The sequence below is a fragment of the Octodon degus genome, unplaced genomic scaffold (assembly GCF_000260255.1).
Source record: "Octodon degus isolate 3935 unplaced genomic scaffold, OctDeg1.0 scaffold00067, whole genome shotgun sequence".
NCBI lineage: Eukaryota > Metazoa > Chordata > Mammalia > Rodentia > Octodontidae > Octodon > Octodon degus.
In genome coordinates this window covers 5683834-5704850 of record NW_004524643.1, presented here as the reverse complement: position 1 = coordinate 5704850, position 21017 = coordinate 5683834, and the positions used below count along the sequence as shown (strand labels likewise).

The 21017-nt window shown below is 45.3% G+C and overlaps 1 protein-coding gene across 7 annotated transcripts in view; it reads right to left on the bottom strand.

Moving 5' to 3' along the window:
- Tead1 (TEA domain transcription factor 1) overlaps positions 1–3382 on the bottom strand; it is a 165355-nt gene extending 161973 nt beyond the window's left edge. For 5 of the 7 annotated variants that reach the window (XM_023719380.1, XM_023719381.1, XM_023719382.1 and 2 more), the window contains exon 1: positions 3131–3381. In XM_023719380.1, coding sequence (XP_023575148.1) covers positions 3131–3287 — 157 coding nt within the window. In that variant the 5' untranslated portion in view covers positions 3288–3381. Of the gene's footprint in view, positions 1–3130 lie in introns of all 7 variants that reach the window. The other 2 variants (XM_004634883.2, XM_004634885.2) reach the window with 1 other exon arrangement.
- Positions 3383–21017: the final 17635 nt, after the last annotated feature.

Sequence of the window (21017 nt, the reverse complement as noted above, 5' to 3'; positions counted from 1 at the left end):
CAACACCAAAGTGATCTATCCAGCTCCCCAGAAGACCAAAGTGACAAAAATAATTAAGCCATCTCCTCCAATGGATGAAATCTCATCATAAAGACAGCTTTCCATTCCTTCCCTTGGAGATTGCATTTGCTCTACTGCCAACCACGAAGGAAATTTCATTACAAAATAAATCACTCGACCTTGCTTGTCCAATGGCTCAGGATAAGTGACATCACAAAGCACTCTACAAATACTCAGAAATATCAGAATAACCCCTCACAGAAAAAACACTTGGTATTTCACTAAAAGACATTAAATTATTTTGATTTTACCACATGGAACTCCAAATGCTTTCAATATTTTCATTTGCAAAGCCCTTAGAGGAAAAGTATGCTCCGAAAACCTTAAGAACAACTGCTCTCTGGTCTGGTTTATGTCCTGATTCCTGTATACACAATGGAGAACAGGCCAGAAGCCAAGGAGTGGTAACTCTGGCCCCACACTGCTCTTGTGACTCTATTCTCAAGTAGCTGGAGCCTCACTGTGCGGGCTCCCCAGTCAAGTTCTTCTCATCCAGAGTCCCAGGAAGGTCAGAGGCAGCTTTTAGATATTTAAGCCAGTTCCTCTGAATGAATCCACCTTCCATAACCCAACTAAACCAAGTTTCCTGCCCACACAGCAGGAACTCTACCAACATGGTTCAAGATAGGGTGCTGGATGAGGAGGCTTTCTCCCTGGGGAGGATTGAGGGGGGATGCCCAGGGGGTGGGGGGTGGGGAGCATCACCAGTGCAACTAGTGGAGAAACTACACCCAGCTAGCTGTGCTCTATCTCTGCAGAAACGCCCACACTCAGTAAAACTGGTCTTCCCAAACAAATTGTAATTCTTAATGTGCCTGTCTCGAAAGGACAGTCTCATTTTAAAATCAGATCGGCCACCAACAGAGTTAGTAAACACCTATGTTGATTTGACAGAGAATCCATACCTTAACTGGGTGTGCGCTGAGAAAGCTCTCAGAATCTGAGTTACCCTGGGTGCCACAGATGTGTCACTGCCCCCAACACCATGTTTGCCAATAACTGATCACCTTGCTGAGTTCCAAGTCCCAATGCCACAGCATCTTAAACCAGAAAAGTCCAGCAGACACACTGACATCATCTAATTCACCATCTTTTGTTTTTTAACAGAGAGAGGAAAAAAAGAGATCAAAACCACCAAGGGCAAAGCCACTCAAATTCACTGACAGATTAACGTCTCACCCTTCATCTTCCTAGCCTGCTGCCTCTGAGATACAATTACCAAAGGGAACTCTTACACAATTATTTTCACATAAAAATATTTTTTAAATTGAGTTAAACACAATTGGTTAAATCTACCATGGCTACTACTGGAAAAGTAAAATTTCAAAGGACGACGAAATAAAACTGGAGTTGATGAAAATTAGCTTCAGCTCTCAATTGTGTTCTCAACCCCAAAACTCACTTCAGAGGAGGAAGCGCCTTTCCTGGTGTGGAGTGAAATGCAATGTTTTTCCCAATGAGGCCCTCCAACTGTGTGCCGTTACTTCAGATTAGAACAATTACTGGGTAAATAAGTGGCCACTGTACAAGGCAGCTGATAGAGTCACTTCCATGGGAGGCTCAAAGGTCAAAGCACTTTTCTTGCCTTAAAGAGAGAGAGGGTCTGCGTCTTCAGGATAAGCCTCTGTGCTCGGACAGCCAGGCTAAGGACGCAGAACCCAGAAGGGAAACAAAGACACTCAAGGCCCTGAGACTTTCTCCTTACAGCAGCTGTGGCACTTCATTCTAACTGTGTTTCACTAGATATGAAGAAGCGTCTCTGACTACAAAACGTGTTAGGAATGCCTAAGATAAATGCCAACAGTTTGGGTCCTCTATCTCCCCTGTGTATGGCAGGCTGAGAGACACCAGCGCTGCAGAAAGCAAAACTGTCCTTGTTTCCATTACGTCATCCAAGTTGGGGGAGGGTGGGGTGGGGGCACAGCTGGTGGCAGCTGCACTACCATCTGCTTTCCCTTTCCACAGTGTGCTGCTTTGAGCTGTAGACTCCTATGGCTCATGATAGAGGAAGCGCAAGATTAAAGGCACAACACCCTATTATGGAAAAGAGTGCAAATTATTGAGGAATAAATCACTCTTGTGATAAGTTAACAACCTCAGGTAGGTTGTAGAGCTGGTTCTCTTTGAGTTGAGATTATTTGTTTGCATCTCTTTAGACCCAGCTACAGTGCAAACTCTGTCAACTCGTTGTGCCCAATTAGACAAGCAGAATGTACAAGAGTAACCACCTGCCATCTGTTTCCCAAAAGGTACGCAGCCAAAAACTGCAGGCCTGCAGCTGGGGGCATTTACAGAACGTGGTGGGAGGGTGTGCAAACCCCTCAAGCAAACCTGACAACTGGAAGGGTACATGCTGCTCCCCTAGCACCCTAACCCATCTGGATAGCTGCTCTTGCCCTCTGCGTGCTTGGAGTTTCCTTCAGGACAGACTGTGAGGCATCCAGCCCTCTGCAAAGGAGGAGACCACTAAGGCGAGCAGGGCTGTATGACGCCTCTCTGGCCGTGCAGCTGCAAACTGGCAGCGAAGCTTTGGGAGAACAGCAGGTTTAGAGGTCTGATCAAGTTCACAAGCATGTTTTATCTGGCCTGTACAGGATTGTGTGAAAAAATAAGTCTGGTTTTATGAAAAAAGCAGATCTCACATGCACATCTAGGTTAGATTATGGGCTCTTTCGGGGGGAGAAGGAAAATGAGAGATTTCACAGCACTAGGGCCTCACCCCCCACAGCACAACTACCAGGCCCCCTTTCCACAGAGCTACATGCTGAAGAGCCTGGCCACACCCTGTGGCTTCTGCACACCCCACTACAGAGAGCCGCACTGATGCCTGGACCTCAAGAGCTTCTGAGGAACCACCACTGCACACGCAGAGGAAGGAACGCCAGCAATTCCCCAGCAGTCCTCCACTGACGCTCCGCTTTAGCCAAGCTTTGGTCTTCCAGGTGGGCAACTCTACTTCTACAAGGATTCAATCCAATGCAATGAAAGGATCTCACGAGAAGGCCAGCTGAATCTCTCCCTGCCACGCAGCGGCTTGTGGCATTCCAAAGCGGCGTTCCAGGCCACTTACCATACATTTTGCCTTCGTCTGATAAGATGATTTTCCTCCTCCCACACGGCGGATAGATAGCCAGGGCCTCCTGAAAGCTCTGCTCAATGTCGGGGCTCCAGACCCCTTCCGCATCATTGTCAATCGGCTTATCTGCAGAGTCACTCATCCTTTCCATGTTTTCGGCAGGGCTCTCGCTGCCGCTCCAGCTGCTGGGCTCAATTTTGGCGGTTGGATTTTCCAAGCCGAAGCCTGGAGCGTTTTCAAGAAAATAAGCCTAAAAGAGAAATCACAAAACAGTATAATCACTAAATAGTATGGGCCATGGTAAACACACACATCCTGCTTTTGCTAATTCTGCTGCATATTCTTCAGCCACCTGCCTTGCTTGAAGAACTGCTAGTGGAGAATATGGAATTTTGAGATCCAAGTGGCTTTTTTCTCTATGTAGCATGTTAAGCACTTATACAGAAATGCAATGGCAGGCAGAGGCTGGATAATCTTCGCAGATGAGAGGAACTGTTCACTCAAGAGGAGCACTCATTCCGCAGACTTGCAAATTTGGAGGGGTTCATAGAAAAACCATTTACAAAATACTTACTGTCTACCAGGGCACTTGGCTCAATGACAGTCAAAGCTCCACAGCAGAATGAGTTGTTTATAAGAATATCAAGTAAAATAAAAGATGTCAGCCTTATCATAGCAACTGGCATCTTCACTGAAATGTCAAACCATCTCAGTATGTGATCAACAACAGGCAAAATGGTGGCAGGAGCCAGGAGGAAGGAGGCAGAATGTTCGTTACCACAATGATGCATCCCACTGGGTCAGCAGTGCCACCAGACCTGGACATTCACAGTGACGCTCAGGGCTCTGCCTGTACTGTCCGGGCACTCTGCCACTCTTCTAAACTATAACCCCAAGGCAAGTGCCGGGCTGTGCCCAGTCCTACCTCTCCTATAACACCTACCACCAGGGCCTGGCACACTTGTGGAAATGTCTCCGCCTGCGTGGTGCACTTCACCACGCCGCCCACTCAGAGTTCCTGACCACGTGAAAACCAAGGCAGCGGGGTAGGGAGGAGGATCCTGCACTTTTCTGTGGCACTGTGAACTGATTACACAACCGAAAGAAACCTTCCCCAAAAATGTATTACCCTTCAATTATGCACGTAACCTACGGTCAGAAACAGATAAGCTTTCTGAACAAATGTCACACTGGCATAGCACCAGTGTGGGAATGATCTAATCCAGCACTCCCTGCTGTCCTGAACACTAACATATCAATATTCCTTTGTTGAGAAGCTATTAGGTCATTAACTCAAAGTCCTCCCCAAAAAGAGAAGGAAGAGCTGTTCCTAGGGATGGGTGAAAAAGTGGAGGCCTGAGCCTGGATAGGAAGGGCTGTGTGGCGCCACGGGTCCTCCCCCATGGCCTCTCAATTCTGTGCATCATTACCACAAAGGACCCAGGAAGAAAGGGGGTGCCAGCGGACAACAGCAAGCGGCACACCTCCACTCCTTCCCTCTCCCAACTGAATCTCATTCCCCGGCCCTCCCCTCATGTGGATCTTAACAGAGCCCAGGTGGAGAAACTCAAGAAAATATTACACAACTGATAGGGGCCAGGGAGATGGCTCAGTAGAATAAGCGCTTGCCTGGCCAGTGCAAGGGCCTGAGTTCAATCCCTGGTTCCGCAAAAAAAAAAAAAAAAAAAAAAAAAAATTGATGGCCTAACTAATGGGTGTCTTTGGCTTCTGTTTCAGTTTTTTGGATTTAGGAGCACTTGTTTTAAGTGGGGGGGCCAGACTTCAAGTTGCTTCAGGTTGTCTGTCTTTAAATGCTGCCCCTAAACTATCATTCAGAGAACTGTGAGCAAAACATTGACTGCTCTTCACTAATATATGCACATTTACATAGGACTTTAAAAACTGCCAAATACTAAGGTCTAAGTTATGCCACAAGAAAGTATTTTGTGAATGACCCCAGATGAACTCTGTAATGTGGGCCTTTTGAATTCTCAAACTATTACATTGTGTGTTGGGATCTAAGAGTCTTCTAAAGCTCAAACTGAACTACTCACTACCCAAAAGTCTATCTGAGCACCACAGCAGTTTACTGGAGAAATTAGAGAATGAAAGAAACTCTGGCAGAGGTTAGCCTACCCTCTTCCCAAACAAAATGGAAAATACAAGCAACCTATACAGAGAGAGAGAGAGAGAGAGAGAGAGAGAGAGAGAGAGAGAGAGAGAGAATGAATGAATATGAGAATGAACCCCAGGCTAGAGCCTGAACTCTTGGTGTTCATAACAGAATCACATTTTAGGTAAAAAGTACACCAGACATAGTGGTGCACACCTATACCCCTGAGTGGATAATCCCAGTACTCAGGAAGCTGAGGCATGGTGACCACTATAAGTTCCAGGTCAACCTGAGCTACATCATGAATTCAAGGCCAGAATGAGACTATGTCTTAAAAAAAAAAAAAAAAAAAAAAAAAGCCAATGTCCTCGCTGCTCTGCCACTACTATATAACAGGACAGATGGAAGTCAGGGCAGTGAGAGGTGGCTTCAAGTCCCCTCTAAAACTCAAAGCCACCTGCCATGAATGCTGGAATAACTGAACCCGCCACCTCTTCAAGACTGCCACTTCCACACTGGCGTGCTGAAATTCTCCCTCCATTAAGATGAAAAAGTCATTTCTTGACTAACTTCTACTTGAAAGTATATCCATCCCTCAGAGGAGCCAATCTCTCCCAACACACCTAGAGATGTCTGGGACAGAGTCCGAGCTCTGCTTGTCTTTTAGAGTGGACACCACTGTCTCTCTGTCCCCAGATGTACTTCAGGTTGTCCACAAGTGTCAATCAATGGCACCCACAGCTGTGTCTGGGATCCCTACCTAAGGCGTCCAAACTCCAGCCTCTCCTGGGCTATTCCTTAATTCTGACTCTTATGCAATTGGTTTCAGAGCTAACCTCAGGAGTTTACATTCATTCCTGTTAAATTTCACTACTGTTTACCCTAACCAGGGAACAGAGCTGGCAGGATCCTTCTAAACCCTTACTGCTAAGACACCAGTCCTCAGTCAACGAACAGCCCCCAAAGAGCTGTCTGCTCAGGGCAGGGCAAGCCCATCTGTGGGCACTCCCAAGGAAGAAAGCTGTTCTGCTAGCTGCACTATTCAGTCAGGGCAGACTGCTGCAGAGCAGCCAAGTGGAGTCCTCTGGACACCCCTCAAGTTACTTTTCTTTTTCTTTTTCTTTTTTTTTTTTTTTTTTTTTTGGTGGAATCGGGGATTGAACTCAGGCCCTTGAGCTTGCCAGGGAAACGCTTATTCCACTGAGCCATCTCCCTGGCCCTCAAGTTACTTCTGAGGCTGGGAGTCACTGCCCTCGATTCACAAGCATTGACTCTTCCATCTGTATTCAGGGAGTGCTCTAAACACTCCCATGTTTGGATTTTCTTACTGCAAAGGGAAGCACTCTGTCCAGGCTCTTGTGATTTGGTCAACTGTGGCTCAGCAGGATGGAATTACCTACTCTGGATGCAACCCAGAAAACACCAGATACATAATCTGCAGTTACTCAGGCCCATGGTTTTACAACCCAATTGTAAGATGAGGCCCTGTATGGGCAGAGAGTTTCCGATCACAAGACTGTCACTGGCTGAGAAATGCTCCCCGTCCTGGATACTGAAATAACCTTTCTGGCATTCTGTGCTCCACCTCATCCTGGAAACTATCCTTAGACGCAGTGGCTCTGAGAGTACTGGAGTATCCTACAAATGGGTTGATGTTTCCAGTGCCCATGTATTTTCTGAGTAAAGGTGCCCACTTTTCATTAGTTTTAATCTCTCAGAAACACAAGTTTTCAGTTTTTAATGGAAATAATTAAATTTTAAAATACAAAAAAATCACTAAGGGTAGAACGACCTACCCCAAAGATTCAGTGAGGTAGTAAAAGCTCTCTGCCACCCATAAAACAATGAAGTGGCACTCATATCTGGCCCGTCTTCTCAAGACGGGGACCTGTGCCTCACAATGCCAAACTGCCTGCTAAAACCAAGACGGTCAAGAGAGGCTGGCGCTTCCCCTAACTTTGGGAAGCCAATTTACAAAGGATCTTCTTAAGGTCTTTAAGATGATTACATGGAAAATGTAAATTGGTGAAAACCGCCCTTATTACTAGCACACGTCTGTAACCATACTTTTTCAGAGGCTCAACAGTTTTCACATTTTTAAGGGCAGAGTGGCTCAGTAGAGTAAACTTTCCACAGAATACCTCCAAGAAAAGCAATCAGACAGGAGGTCTTGTTTTCTGAAAACAGCCCTCAAAATGTATGCACAATACGCAGCCCCCGTGCCTCAGTTTCCATCATGAACACTGTCTGAAAGCTACTTCTTTCCTGAAGATCTTCCCAGCGCACCACAATAAACTCTAAAAGCAGCTGTTACCAGTAACCCGAGCATCCTGCTCACCACCTCAGCAGAGGCACCGTAAATGGATAATCCTTTCACAGTTCCCACTGACAAATCGAGAACAATTACAAGAGTCCAGGAGAATGACATCACATGTGCATTGGGCCCACACACTCTATTCTGAGGTCTGCAGTTAAAGGGGCAGAGCACTAAATGTGTGGCACCTGATGCCACCTGCACAGGCAGAAAGTGATGGGGGGCACACAGGGACCCGCTGCTCTCACCAGTCTCTCCCCAGGCCGTGTCTCTCACATTTCCAAATGACTTAAAGACTTGTAAGTAAAAGGGCCGGTTTTTCATGATTAATGAAATATCACTAAACATTTGGGTTCACTGAAAAATCCATCTTTTGTTTTAACCATGCTATGGAACATTTGGCTTCAAAATTCATCTTTTGTTTTAACTGATACTTTTATAGTCACTGATAGATGTGGTCTTTATTTTATTTACTTTTTTTTTGGGGGGGGGCAGAACCATGGATTGAACTCAGACCCTTGCACTTGCCAGGGAAGTGTTAATTCTACTGGGCAATCTCCCTCGCCCTGGTCTTTCTTTATAATGAAGTACTACTCAGCCCTAACAGAGGATAAATTAGAGACCTGCAGTGGATGCAACTGGAGATCATGCTCATAAGAGAAATAAACCAGGTGCTCATGTGTAAATATTATATTGTCTCCCTAGGGCAAGAAGATGAAAGCTTAAATAATGTACAACAGACATTGTAAAATGGGAAGAAACTTTTTCAAAAAAAAAGAGAAACTGGGGTGGAAGAATGAAAAGCAATAAATAAATAAACAAACATATACAAGACACATTCTAATTCATTGAAAAGAAAGGTTTGTGCTAATACTGTTGAACAATGAAATCCCTGTATCTTGCACTCTGGGTGAACAATTTAAAGATAACTTTATGTGATGTATTAACCTCTGTTACTCTACTACCATATGTTAAAATTTTTTCTCTTTAAAATAAAATTTAAGAAAAAATATTCTCTGAGCCACCAGGAAAAAAATCAGGGCTTGGAGTTAGGACTCCATCTACCCGATAACCCAGGCCCTCATAGCATGTGTAGCCTCATGAGCCTTGGTCTCCATCATTAACCCTGAAGGAAGCCAACTCCATCATTCACTACCCTGTAGTCACACAGATTCTACCTTATTATAGAACTCAGTAAGTTAGGTGTTGTTTCCCTCACCTCTCCCCTACTTTCCCTGAGGATAAAGGCCATTACACTCAATGCAGTATCCCCAGTGCTGGTTACAATACCTGGCACCCAAATAGTCAATGAATCAAACAATGAACCAAAAAACAGGAGATACGTTCTTTGATAACATGACTGAGCTTATCACTCAAACCTTCTATGGGAAAGGAAAGCATTTTGGCCACTTTCTCTTCCCTCACTTTGGCTGGCAAGAGAGCCAAAGGAATAGTAAGAAGTCAAAAGCAATCACCATAAGCCTGAGATATAGCTCCATAGTAGAGCACTTGCCTGGCATGCTCAAGGTCCTAGGTTCAATTCCTAGCACAGAAAAAAGGAAGGGAGGAAATAATCACATTAGGAAGATACAAGACTTCAGCCAGGCACAGTGTGGAAAATGAAGAGCCAGTCAATATCTGGTCCAACTTCTCACGGAGCAATCAATCATCACTAAAAACTAATAACTATTCTATGACAGAGGGACAAACAAGCCCTTGAGTCCTCTTAAAGATAAGCCTCTTCTGTCATGAACAAACCTTGTCTTAAAGGGAGTATTTTATCTCCATTTCTCTTCTTTTTACCTCCTAGGAAGAAAAGATCCAGAAGGTGACAGCTACAAGAAAGCCACAAGAGAGACAGCAGTAAAACTATGAAGACCAGAAGCCAGGAAAGTGGCCAAGAAAGAAATCCAAAGGAGGGCAACAGTAGAGCAAGCCGGAGGAGGTGAGAAAAGAGACAAGGAATGCGGAAGGGCAATGGGAAGGGCGCTCAGACCCAAGATGTCTATTAGCTCTGGCCTTTGCAGAAGCAAGCATGGAGGGAGGGTTTAAGGAGAGTCAGGTGCTTGGACTGATATTTATAGAACACAACTTCACCAAGCATTTGATGTCCTGAAGGTCGCTGTGGTCTTAATGAAAGTCAAAATTTTTCTCTAAGAGAGAAGGCGCTTTCCAACAAAATCCTGGCAGGAGGGTGGGGGTGGGAGTGCTTTATTCCAACACAACCTGGGGGTCTCAACTCCAACCCCCACTTGCAATGAACCAGACCTTAGGCACTGTGACAGGATCTTATTTCATCAATCTCTACTACTGTGGTTAATATTCTCTCCTCAGAAGACCCAGAGACTTAAGTTTAAGTTGCTCAAAGTCATATGCTTCACAGGATCTGAACCTTGGAGTCATTTCTCCAGTTGGAGTGCACATTCCCTAGGAATCAAACTCAACATATAGCCTTGCTACACAGTGGGAGGTAGGCAATGCTGAATTTTCAGCTCAGTCTATGACTGACATCATCAAGCACAGCCTAATTAATTACTAATGAATAGTGATCATACTGACTCACCTCCCTGGGCAGTTGGGAAGAATGTCAGGCACTAACGATGGTTAATTGCTTTCGCATATGTGAAGTGGAGCATGTCATTATTTTCCTACTATTTCAGACACTAGCCAACCTTGCTAACAAGTAGCCTGACTAATACAGGTGAGGATCAGCAGCCTGGAATTTGCCTACGGCCGCCAGAGACAGAACTGCAGAACACAAGGCCCTGAACGGGACAGCAAAATTCTGAGGCAATGCAGGCACTTAGAACCAAGACCACATCTGCAGTACAGCAGTAACAGCCAGCGAGCTTTGGTGTCATGTGTCTCCAACTGTCAACAGGGTTTCCTCTACTTCCAGCAGGGAGGACTGGATAATTACTCCTTCTCATTTTCAAAAATTGTTTCCATATCAACAGAATCCCATCAACAAACCCAATACCTCTTCACCAAGCCTCCAATCCTAAGCATCCCATTAGAGGACTTAATATTACCATCCTGAGATTCCCTGATTAAATTCTCTTCTCCATCAGCTCTAAGTACTTGCCCAGGTGACAGCTCAAAACAAGCTTTAAGGGCCAGCAAGATAGTTCAGCGGACCAAGCGCCTGCTTAGGCAGGCACAGGGACCAGAGTTCCATCGCAGGCACCACAAGCCACGCTGGCCACGCTCCCAGGCACACTGAGCCAGCCACTGAGACTGGGCATGGCAGTGCACACCTGTAATCCCAGCACTGGGGAGGCTAAACTTGTGGAAGGATCATTACGAGTCCAAGCTGTACAGTGAGGCTCTGTACCAAATACATTTTTTAAAAAAGTTCTGATGGTTTCATGCTATGCAACTCAGATGGGAGCAATCCACATTACTGGCTTTGGGAGGAACTATCTTCCCCATTCCAGCATGGAATTTGTTAGCCATAGAAACAGAAAGCCAGCTACGTCCTTTCCCTGGTCACCACAGTCAAGTTGATCACTGTTCTCCATCAGAGAACTCCATCAAAAGGGCAAGGCCATTGACCCAGTGCCAAGCAACCTGACTATTCTGATGCGAAGGCCTGATGTCAAGCTGGGGCACCCGCAAGGCAAGTCCGAGCTGGATGTAAGCTGCACTTCAAGCCACGGATCTGCAGGAGATGGAAAATTTACTTTGAGAAATATATTTCACACGCAGCACCAGAAGCTTCCTTCCAGCTCTAAGAGAAAAACACCACAAAGATTCTCCACAGGCAGATGTCAGTATTTCAGAAGGGAAACTCGTAAGGCCTTTCCTAGGAGTAACAAAGACACCCTAGCACCACCTCTTCAGTTCCAAAAGATTAACGGGCTGAGGCAGGAAAATCACTGCAAGTTTGAGGCCAGCCTGGGCTACAAAGTGAGTTCAAGGCCAGCCTGCACTGCAGAGCAAGATCCTTTCTCCAAAAAATAAACAAATAAAGAGAGAAAGTAGACAGCTCACATTTTAAGATAGCAACATATCAGATAAATACATAACAACTATTTAAAGGGGCCCACTACGGCCACATGCTAAAGGAATACCTACAATCACAGCGCTGTCTCCTGGGTGGTGAATCTATGGGAAAGACCTGAAGACTCTTACAAAATGCCAGTGGAGACTCACCCAATGTTACAGTCTGTTGCCAGCCAACTTAATGATATGTTGGCTCTGGACTCACTCCAGGCCCTAACAGCTGACCTGCCCAGAGGTGGCCCCCCTAGCTGCTTCACAATTCTAACCGCATTGCATCAGAAATGGTCCTTCTACTCTGCGTACAAAAATGGTCCCAGGCCTTCATTTCTAGCTTCTTTGATTTAGGATACTTCTTTCTCTCTGGCCATGCTCCCATGTATCCTACACTATTTAAACAGGCATGCTGGGCAGAGAGGAAAGAGCAAATGTAAATCCACAGTTCCTTTCTCACCAGGTCATCAGCTAGTCAACATGGAAAGCCTGAACCAATATGGCACAGCTATGAAGTATGCCCAGCTATGAAGACCTAGCCCTGCTCTTGTTATTCTTCCATGTACACCAGGACTCAAGAGTTCTCTGAAGAAGCCAATCAACCCACATGGATCTCATCAGAACTTACAGCAAAAGATCCAAAATCTAAGCTCTTACATGCCCAGGAGGAAAAAAAAATCGTCTTTCCTGCCAACCAAAGTAATCAAGAGCAGGATTTGCCACTACATATTTTTCATTATACCAGGTTTCAGGCTATTATCTTCTTGTGTGGGCACTGGGTGTGGCTTATCTACCCTTACCCATTTCTATTGAATCTGGGCATGTGAATCCCGATAATCGACCCAAATTACCTTTTTTGAGTCCCAAGGTAAGATCATAAAACTCCTAGGGTGCAGAATCAGACTGTGAAACTTCTAGAACCAATGTCACATAACATAAAAACACTGGATAAAACTTGAACACAGTAATAGTCAAAGCTAACGCTTTGAAATATATCCATCCCAGCACATGGAAGGCTGAGACAGGAGGATCATTGCAGTTTGAGGTCTGCCTGGGCTACAAAGTAAGTTCAAGGACAGCCTAAACTGCATAGAGAGACACTGCCTTAGACCCTTAGATATGCACACATGCACGCAAAGAATTTAAAAAGAAAGAAATCTAGCTTGTAAGCAATACTGAAAAAGAAAACCAAGCTGAATGCCTGATAGAGGCCCACATTTGAATTCCTTGCAAAGCTCAATCATTCACACTGCATCAGAGCCAGGGATACAAACAGCAGCAGAGCACCTGCCTGGCAAGCACAAGGTCCTGGGTTCGACTGTCAGTATAAAAAAAAAAATTCCAGTGTGTCCCAGGCATAGATATGTATGAAATAGACCAATGGATCAAAATAGACTAAAAGCAGATGCATACATACATGCTCACCATTTATGACAAAGGTGACAGTACACTGGCCCAGTAAAGAATGATCTTTACATAAATGAGTCAGAGTAAATGGATATATTTTTTTTTTTTTTTTAAGTTGGGCTGGGGAGATGACTCAGGAGAATAAGTGCTTCCTGGCAAGTACAAGGGCCTGAATTCAATCCCCGGTTCTGCAAAAAAATAAATAAATAAAAATTTAAAAAAGTTTAAATCCTACTTCACACTGTACAATCAACTTCAGATCTGAATGTAAAAAGTAAAATAATAAACAACTTAGATGAAAACATGGCAAATTATCTAAATTACTTTAAACTAGGCAAATATTCCGTATTTTGAAAGAATGGCATGTAGCTAGACACACTGACATGTGCCTATAGTCCCAGCTACTCAAAACACTCAGGAAGGAGACTCAACTGAGCTCAGGAGTTCAAGGCCAGCCTAAGCAACAGAGCAAGACCAACTGCCTCAAAAATAGATAAAATAAATAAACAAATGATAAAATGGACTACAGCATAATCAAAACCTCCTTACACTAAAAGAACTACCAAGAAAAAGAAAAGCCAACCACAAAACAAAGATCTTCACATCACATTTAGTTAACACAGTCATATCCTTAATACACAAAGAATACTCACAAAAGAGTAAGAACTCAAAGGCCTGGGAGCTAGCTCAGTGGCACAGCGCCTGCCTGGCAAGCGCAAGGTTCTGAGTTTGATTCCTAGTGCAAAAAATAAATAAATAAATAAATCACACAAGAGGAAAAAAAGTAAAAAGTTATACTTCAAAGTAAAACAAATGGCTATTGAAAAGGCATTCCACACCCAGTTATCAAACAAACACAAATTAAAACCAAGCGGCATAATACCCAGACACTACAGCAGCTAATATAGACTAATACTATCAAGTGTTGTCAAGATACATAATACCCAAAACTGTCTTGGGCAGTAACAGGTACTGAAACCGATGAGCACAGCGTAACACGTTGCATGAACTCGGCATCCACACGCTGCGAGTGTCCGCATACTGCACAGCACAGACAAAAAGCCCTTTCTTCCTCTCAGAAACTTCTGAGACAGCTACCACACAACAACTGGGATAAATGAACTGTGACTGCAAGTAACAAAACAGGCGAGCCTTACCAAGGTAATACTGTGTGAAATAAACCAGGTACAAAGGAAACAATACTCTATACACCCATCCACACTGCTGAAACGCTAACTCAACTAATCTATGCTACTACAAGTCAGCATGGGGCTGGGACTGTAGCTCAGTGGCTGACTCAGGTTCGACATCCAGCACACTCACACACACACACACACACACACACACACACACACACACACCCACACACCCCGTGGTCATCCCTTTGGTGGAGTGGAGTACTCACTGGAAAACCTCTGAGTTCTGGTCATGTTGACACAGACCAACAGCCAGGGAGCCAATGTGTTCACTATGGAAAAACAAGAACCAACACCGACGACACATGCGGTGTTCTATACGCCACTCACACCTGACTGAGAATTGGAAAAACCCATTCCCCCTTCAAAACAATTTGCTTCCGTCCCTGACTGTACGGTTAGTTTCCTTAGAGAAAGTTCATTCCAGCAGATATAAATGAATTTGCTTTTGTTTTCACAAGTACAAGTGCTGCCATCAGCACAGAGAGGGTTAAGAGCAGCCACCCCTACGAGATTAGTCCCTGGACTTCCTCCAAGATGCTGAACATGTCATTCATCATATCACGGACTGCTCTTTATAAAGATTCCAAAGGAAAGTTCTACAGCCCCCCGCCCACCCAAAAAAAGAGCAGCCGACTGTGGTAGACAGAGCAGCCTTCGCTTTATTCACTGAGCTCCAAGTGCAGGGAGCCTTGAGGAGGCCCAGAGGTCATTCGGGTCTGCAAATTTGATTTCCTTCCTAAGTCTGTATTCAGTCCCTGTCTTCCTCTGGGTGACTTCCTCTTTACTTCTGTGTTGTTTTTCTGCCCTACAAACTGCTTTAAATTCTGAAACAAGATGGGTGTAAACATGAAAGTGAAATGATTTCACTTTTTCTAGCTGCCTGTTTCAATTTAGTGGTAATGCAATTTATTGAATGCCTCCCCCACCAATGTGCCAAGCACAAAGAATGGATATGAACAAGGATGCTACACTCCTGACCTAAGCAAGCATCCCATCTCACAGAGGACAAGACTATTAATTATCCTTCAAAACCTCAACCCCACCCCACCCCCTGCCCTGGGAAGCTTAGCCTGATCTCTCCCCACCTCCTCTGTGCTCCCACAGGCAGCACCTTAGCAGCCAGGAAACCTAGACTTAAACTCATGCACCATATAGGAACGATGTGTCCATGTGTGTCCCCCTCGCCAGGTTTTAAGATCTGTAAGAACTGAGTCTATGCCTTTAGTGATCTTTCTATCTTTGCCATTTAACACAGTACCCAGCACACTCCCAACTGATCCCCCAAAATGATACTGGGTACCTGCTGTTACCCTTCCACACAGCAAGCCGTTCACTCAAGTGAACAACTATTCTGTGAGCACCAAAATGGACAAATGAATGGCAGATGCCACGCGCTGCAATGGAGGAATAGCATAGTACTGTTCAAGCACAGACGCCCGAGTCTTTCAGTCCTACAGGTCAATGAGAGCTTTTTGAGAGGGAGCATGTAAGGTAATTTTGAAGGCTATGTGGGACTTTTTAGGCCAAGGACCAAGACAGTGTAGAGGAGGAAGCTCTGTGTGGGGAAGTCTGGGCCAAGCATGACAATAGAAAGACTGGGGCACAGGCTGCAGGACGAGAGCTGGGCTGGATCACAGGAGTGCAGAGGCCAAGAGCAGAGAATGGAATGTTTCACAGCATAGGCAAAAACACCAGGGCTGTGTGAGCCACTCCTAAAGAGGTGAGCACGCACGTGCGTGCATGCATGCGTGCGTGTGTGTGTTTCTGTCTGTCTGTGTACTGGAGGGAACAAAGGATAAAGGACTCATTTTATAAATCTGCAATCAGAAATTTTAAATCAAAAGCATCTTTAATGCAGCCCAAGACTAGAATAGTTCTCTAACTAAATTCAAATATTATAATGTGGCATGTCTCATAAGCATTCCAAGTTTATAAAACAAGCACATGATAATCCATAAAGACCCCGACAGTGTATATAGTTGTGCTTGCTTAAACAGCTCAAAGCCACTGGATTAACTCTGCTCAGTAGCCCAGTCACTCAGTTCTTCCAATAAATTGCTCATTAGACTCTGTCGTCATGCACTCGATATATTCCCCTGGCCCCAAAGAGAGGCTATGAGCTGAGCGCGTGGTCATGCCTGAGCCCAGCAGGGGATGGAGGCTGCTCTGCTTGTACAGCCACTCCACATTCATCAACGCACGGCCCCTGGGCAAAGGCATCATATATAGATATAGATATAGATATAGATATGCACTAAATGCCTATATAAGCTAATGCACAAACTAACCAAAACTGCTTGTTCATTAACATCCCCAAGTTTCCAATAAACTAAATCCCCACCCTTCAAATGAGAAATATAATCTGTCATTTCCATGATACAAAGACAGAGCAGCTGCAAAACACGTCTCACTTTGTCAGAGATAAAAAAAGTCAGGGCCAATTAATGCTCCAACCTCATGCTATTCCCTGTCCTCCAAATGGAAACCAACCTGGTCCTTGGTTTATATCAATTTCGCGTTCCACAGTGAAGAACCTCAGTACTTAGGCTGGACGAGGTTGGTCAGTGCAGGCTAAGTGCAAGACCTGCCGTTACCCTTCCACACAGTAAGCCGTTCACTCAAGTGAACAACTATTCTGTGAGCACCAGGTGTGGGCACAGACTTGCTTCGAGTAGACTGCAAGTGCTTGTGGGCACATGGTGGCAAAAGGCCTCAGCCCAAGTGCAGTACTGACAGACACTGAGGCATCCACACTGCCACGGACTCACTACTTCCGCCTTCACCTCCCCGTGGCCCCTGGTGCTCAGGAGGAGCCACCCCCACAGATCCCTCCTCTTCCCAAAGCCACTCTCAGCCCTCCCACCCTTACGCCCACCCATAAGTCACTTGCACCAAGAAAAAGATGCAAAGGCCACATCTTGATTCAATCTGCAGTTCTGCAGCTCCCCCAGGCACACACAAGAAGGGGAGGGACACGCATTTCCTCTTAGATCTTCCTCCTACAGATTCTGCGAGCTCTGGTAAGGGAATGAGGAAGGTGAATCCGCAGTGCCTCGGACTGAATTAAATGAAACCCATTTCCAATTACACCTAAAGCCCAGCCTCTCAAGGAAATTTGCTGGAGCTGATTCCCTCTTGGCTCAACTACTTCACAGCAACTCTACCTACAGAATGTGAATGAGAGGCCAGAAGGAATCCTGTGACCACCACGACGGGGCCCTGGGATACAGCTTGGCATAGGCCCTAGGTTCAATCTCCAACACTGAACACAAAAAGCAGCACACAGATATGGTATTCTGAGCAACAAAATCAGAATATTTTCGAGATCTCTTCTCCAATCAAAGCTCTACATGTATAAGTGTCCATAGTGGATGGGGGTTTCAAGGGTGTGGGGTTCCTGGCTCCTTAAGAGAGAATTCAGTCCTACAACCCCTTTCAAAGATTCCATTTCTAAGAGAACCCCACCTAAGGGCATCAGGAAGCCAGGCTTCTGCCTTCCCTCCAGACCCAACTTGTCCTCTTGACCTCCTCCCTTCACATCTCCCCCTAACTTCACTCTTTTGCAGAGAAGACCTGTCTTCTCTCCACAAGCTGGGCTGTGCCCCACCCCCTCCCATCATCACCACTGTCAGGAATGTGGCTGCACCAAGCTCCCTGAGCCTGGGTGACATGAGGTAATAGGAGTGGTATCTTCAAAGTTTAGGATTTCCGGCCCTGATCCCAAAAGTACTGAACTGGAATTATCAGGAGACATATTTTTAGCAAAGCTCTGTTCTAGCCTGAAGCCAGAGACATTTTCTCAGAATGGAAATAGGATTTTATCATACGCAAATTTATTCATCAGTGCTCACGCTTGGCCCTTCACATCTGACCTCCACCTGCTTCCCCCGCCACTTCTCCAGGAACCCTCCACCCCAGCCCTGCACCCACTTCTAGTGTTGGGACAAAGTTTGCTGTGGCCTAATCCCCTGGGTGCCTGGGTCCTCTGCTCAGATGAATTCATTGCCTCTCCCTAGCAGTCTCTCTAGTGAATGTCTACTAATTTTTTCAATACCAAAGCCACCAGCCTGTCCTCTGGGAAGCCTTAGCAGACTTCTTTCAGGGAAGTCACTTAAGTTACTGTTTCCCAGCCTGCCAGTATGCTCCCTGGCATTTCCATGTCTAAAATCTCCCAGTACCTGACGGGCTGTTGTTCACTCAAAACACTCGCGAATGCTGTCCTTGGCCAGTACTCCTACAGCTTCGACGATCACTGCATGACTGGAGAACCCACAAGCAGAGTAAATTCAAAAGTACATTCAGTTTTTAGAATGAGTATGAATTTTAAAATCCCCACTTATTAACTGTACTTCATTTTTGTTCTACCCAAAATTGGATCTAATAATACTGCCTACCTGCTGGAAGGATTAAATGTGATGATGCTGGGGTTTTTTGTAAAGGATTTTTTTTCTCCGAATGCCTTCAGGGCAGGTTTGGCTGGCTTGAGTTGTGGGGATCAAACCACAGCAACCTGAGCCTGACTGCTTTGTTGAAGCAGCCACTTAAAGAACTCAGCTAAGGGGCAGGCCCCCGATGGGTTAATATTAAGCATACTGTATACATTATTTTAGCTCACTGTTTATGGTGCCTATTTAGGTAAATGCTTAGGTGTGTGCCTGACACACTACAGGTTCTCAAGTAATGGCCAAGAACCATAAGCATAAAAGAATAACAATATTCATATTTAAATATCTGTCCTCTTGCCTGCTATGCCAATTCTCACAAGGCAGGGATCTCTGTCCTACTCATTTCTGCACCCCAACCCAATCCAGGCAGAGTTCAATATATAAACTATTTAATTTATGTGAAAATAAAGTATTTGAAGAATTTTTGACATCTCTTAAGAAACTCAACCATATCTAGGGAATTACAGGGACTGCCTTGGCCATACCCTAGAAGAGACAAGACCCAGATGGTGCAGCAAGCATTCAATGGCTTGAAAATATTCCTCTGATTTCCAAAACCCCTAACTAGCTGGCCTCCAGTTCAACAAGCCACTCTGCTTTTCTCAGGGCAGGGCCTGCCACCTGCTGAACCACATTCTGAGGTCCCACTGGTGGCAGCGCCACCCCCAGCACTGCCCCAGCAGCTGCTCAGTCTGGGGAGGGAGCTGGCACAGGAAGCTGCCTATGCAGCTCTGGGCAGGTTCACCCCCAGGGGCCAGGGGCTGCTTTGGGCAGAGTGTCAGGTTACCATAAAAATAACAGAGGGCCTGCCTACACCCTGTGCCAAGCGCAAAAGCGCAGGCGGGAAGTGTCTAGGAGGTGACAAAGAGAAGCCCTGGGAAGAAAAGGACAGACATTTGAACGGGAGTCAATGATGACCTGGGTCTTTAAGAAATGCACTCTAAATTCATCACCTCTCTTCACAGCACCACTACGGCCCCTGCAACAACTCATTCACGCAGTACTCAATTCAGTGCCTTACAGTTACACTAAGCTACTCTGAATACGTCTTTAGCTTACTTGCTTAACACTATGTGAAAACATCAGATTTGGGTCAAACAAGGTTTTAACAGGAATTCCCTCTCTACAAATTCCTGATACTCCTCACTTTAATTTTCTCAAAACTATATCCAAACAGGATGGAGCAACTTAGTCTACTGTACAGTAGATAGACCTTCAAGAAAGAAAAGGCCAACAAAAAGCATTTATTTGCTATTGCTTTTCCTAAAATGAAATCCAAGTTCACCCTTGTGCTCCCCTCCTGGAGGAATGCCTCCAGCTTGATGTGGTCTGAGCTAGCCCGCACACTGCAAATAAAGTTAACTTCAATCACTGTAAGGAGTTAGCAGGTATTGATTCTCCATCCATTATTCTTTCATCTTGGTGTACTCCATTCACAATGCCTCTTTAATGTGCTCCTGGCAACTGTTTTACAAGTGGGTGCATACAGACCCAGGTACAAGAAAAGATGCCCTTCTCCAGCCCAGGCAGGTAAACCCCACCCACCCAGTGAAATTACCCATTGTAATCTTGTAGGTGGGGAAGAAGCTCTGGATGCCCCAGCAGGCGAAGACTGAGCTGATGCTACCAGGTACCTCACACTCCCAACCTTAGAGTGCTAAAAAAGTGAGGGAAGATGGAGAAGCTCCACAAACAGATTCTCTTAACTTTTTTAAAGTTAATTTTGATGGGGAATAGGTTCCACAGATCACGTTACAGCACAATGGCTCAATAGAGTAAGTGCTTGCATGGTAAGCGCAAGGGCATGAGTTCAATCCCCAGTTCCGCAAAAAATAAAATAAAATAATAAAACAAAATAAAATATCAAGGTGATAGATATTCTAAGGCATAGCAGTCCTACGAAAAAGAATCCATCCACTGCAAATGCTGAAGAAAGAACTGTGATGACAACTTCAGTGGCAGGCAGACTGGCAGCAGACATGCCGACTACATGTGCACGGTTTGTGTCACTTTTTAAGCTTAAAGAGCCCTCTCAGGAGCAAATCGATAAAAAAATTAAAAAACACTTCGCAGAGGATCCACGCCCAACAGAGTTTGAGCCCTGGAAATTTAGAAGAACGCCACAGAAATAATGAAATTCCCAGCAGCAACATCCTGCCTGCAAAACCAGCCGCAGTCCGGCTCCCAGAAGACAGGCTCTCATCCACCTTGCCGCTCCTCACATGGTCAGAATCAACGCGCTTCACGCAGGGCACGCCACACCGGGCAATTACCAGCCAGCATTGACTCTGCTAAAACAGCTTTCATAATCCAGGCTTTTCACCGTAAGCGCTCTCTCCGTTGTCCCAGCTCTCCTTGCGCGGCCATCGTGCCTGGTCACTCACGCAAGGAGGAGCACACACTCTGG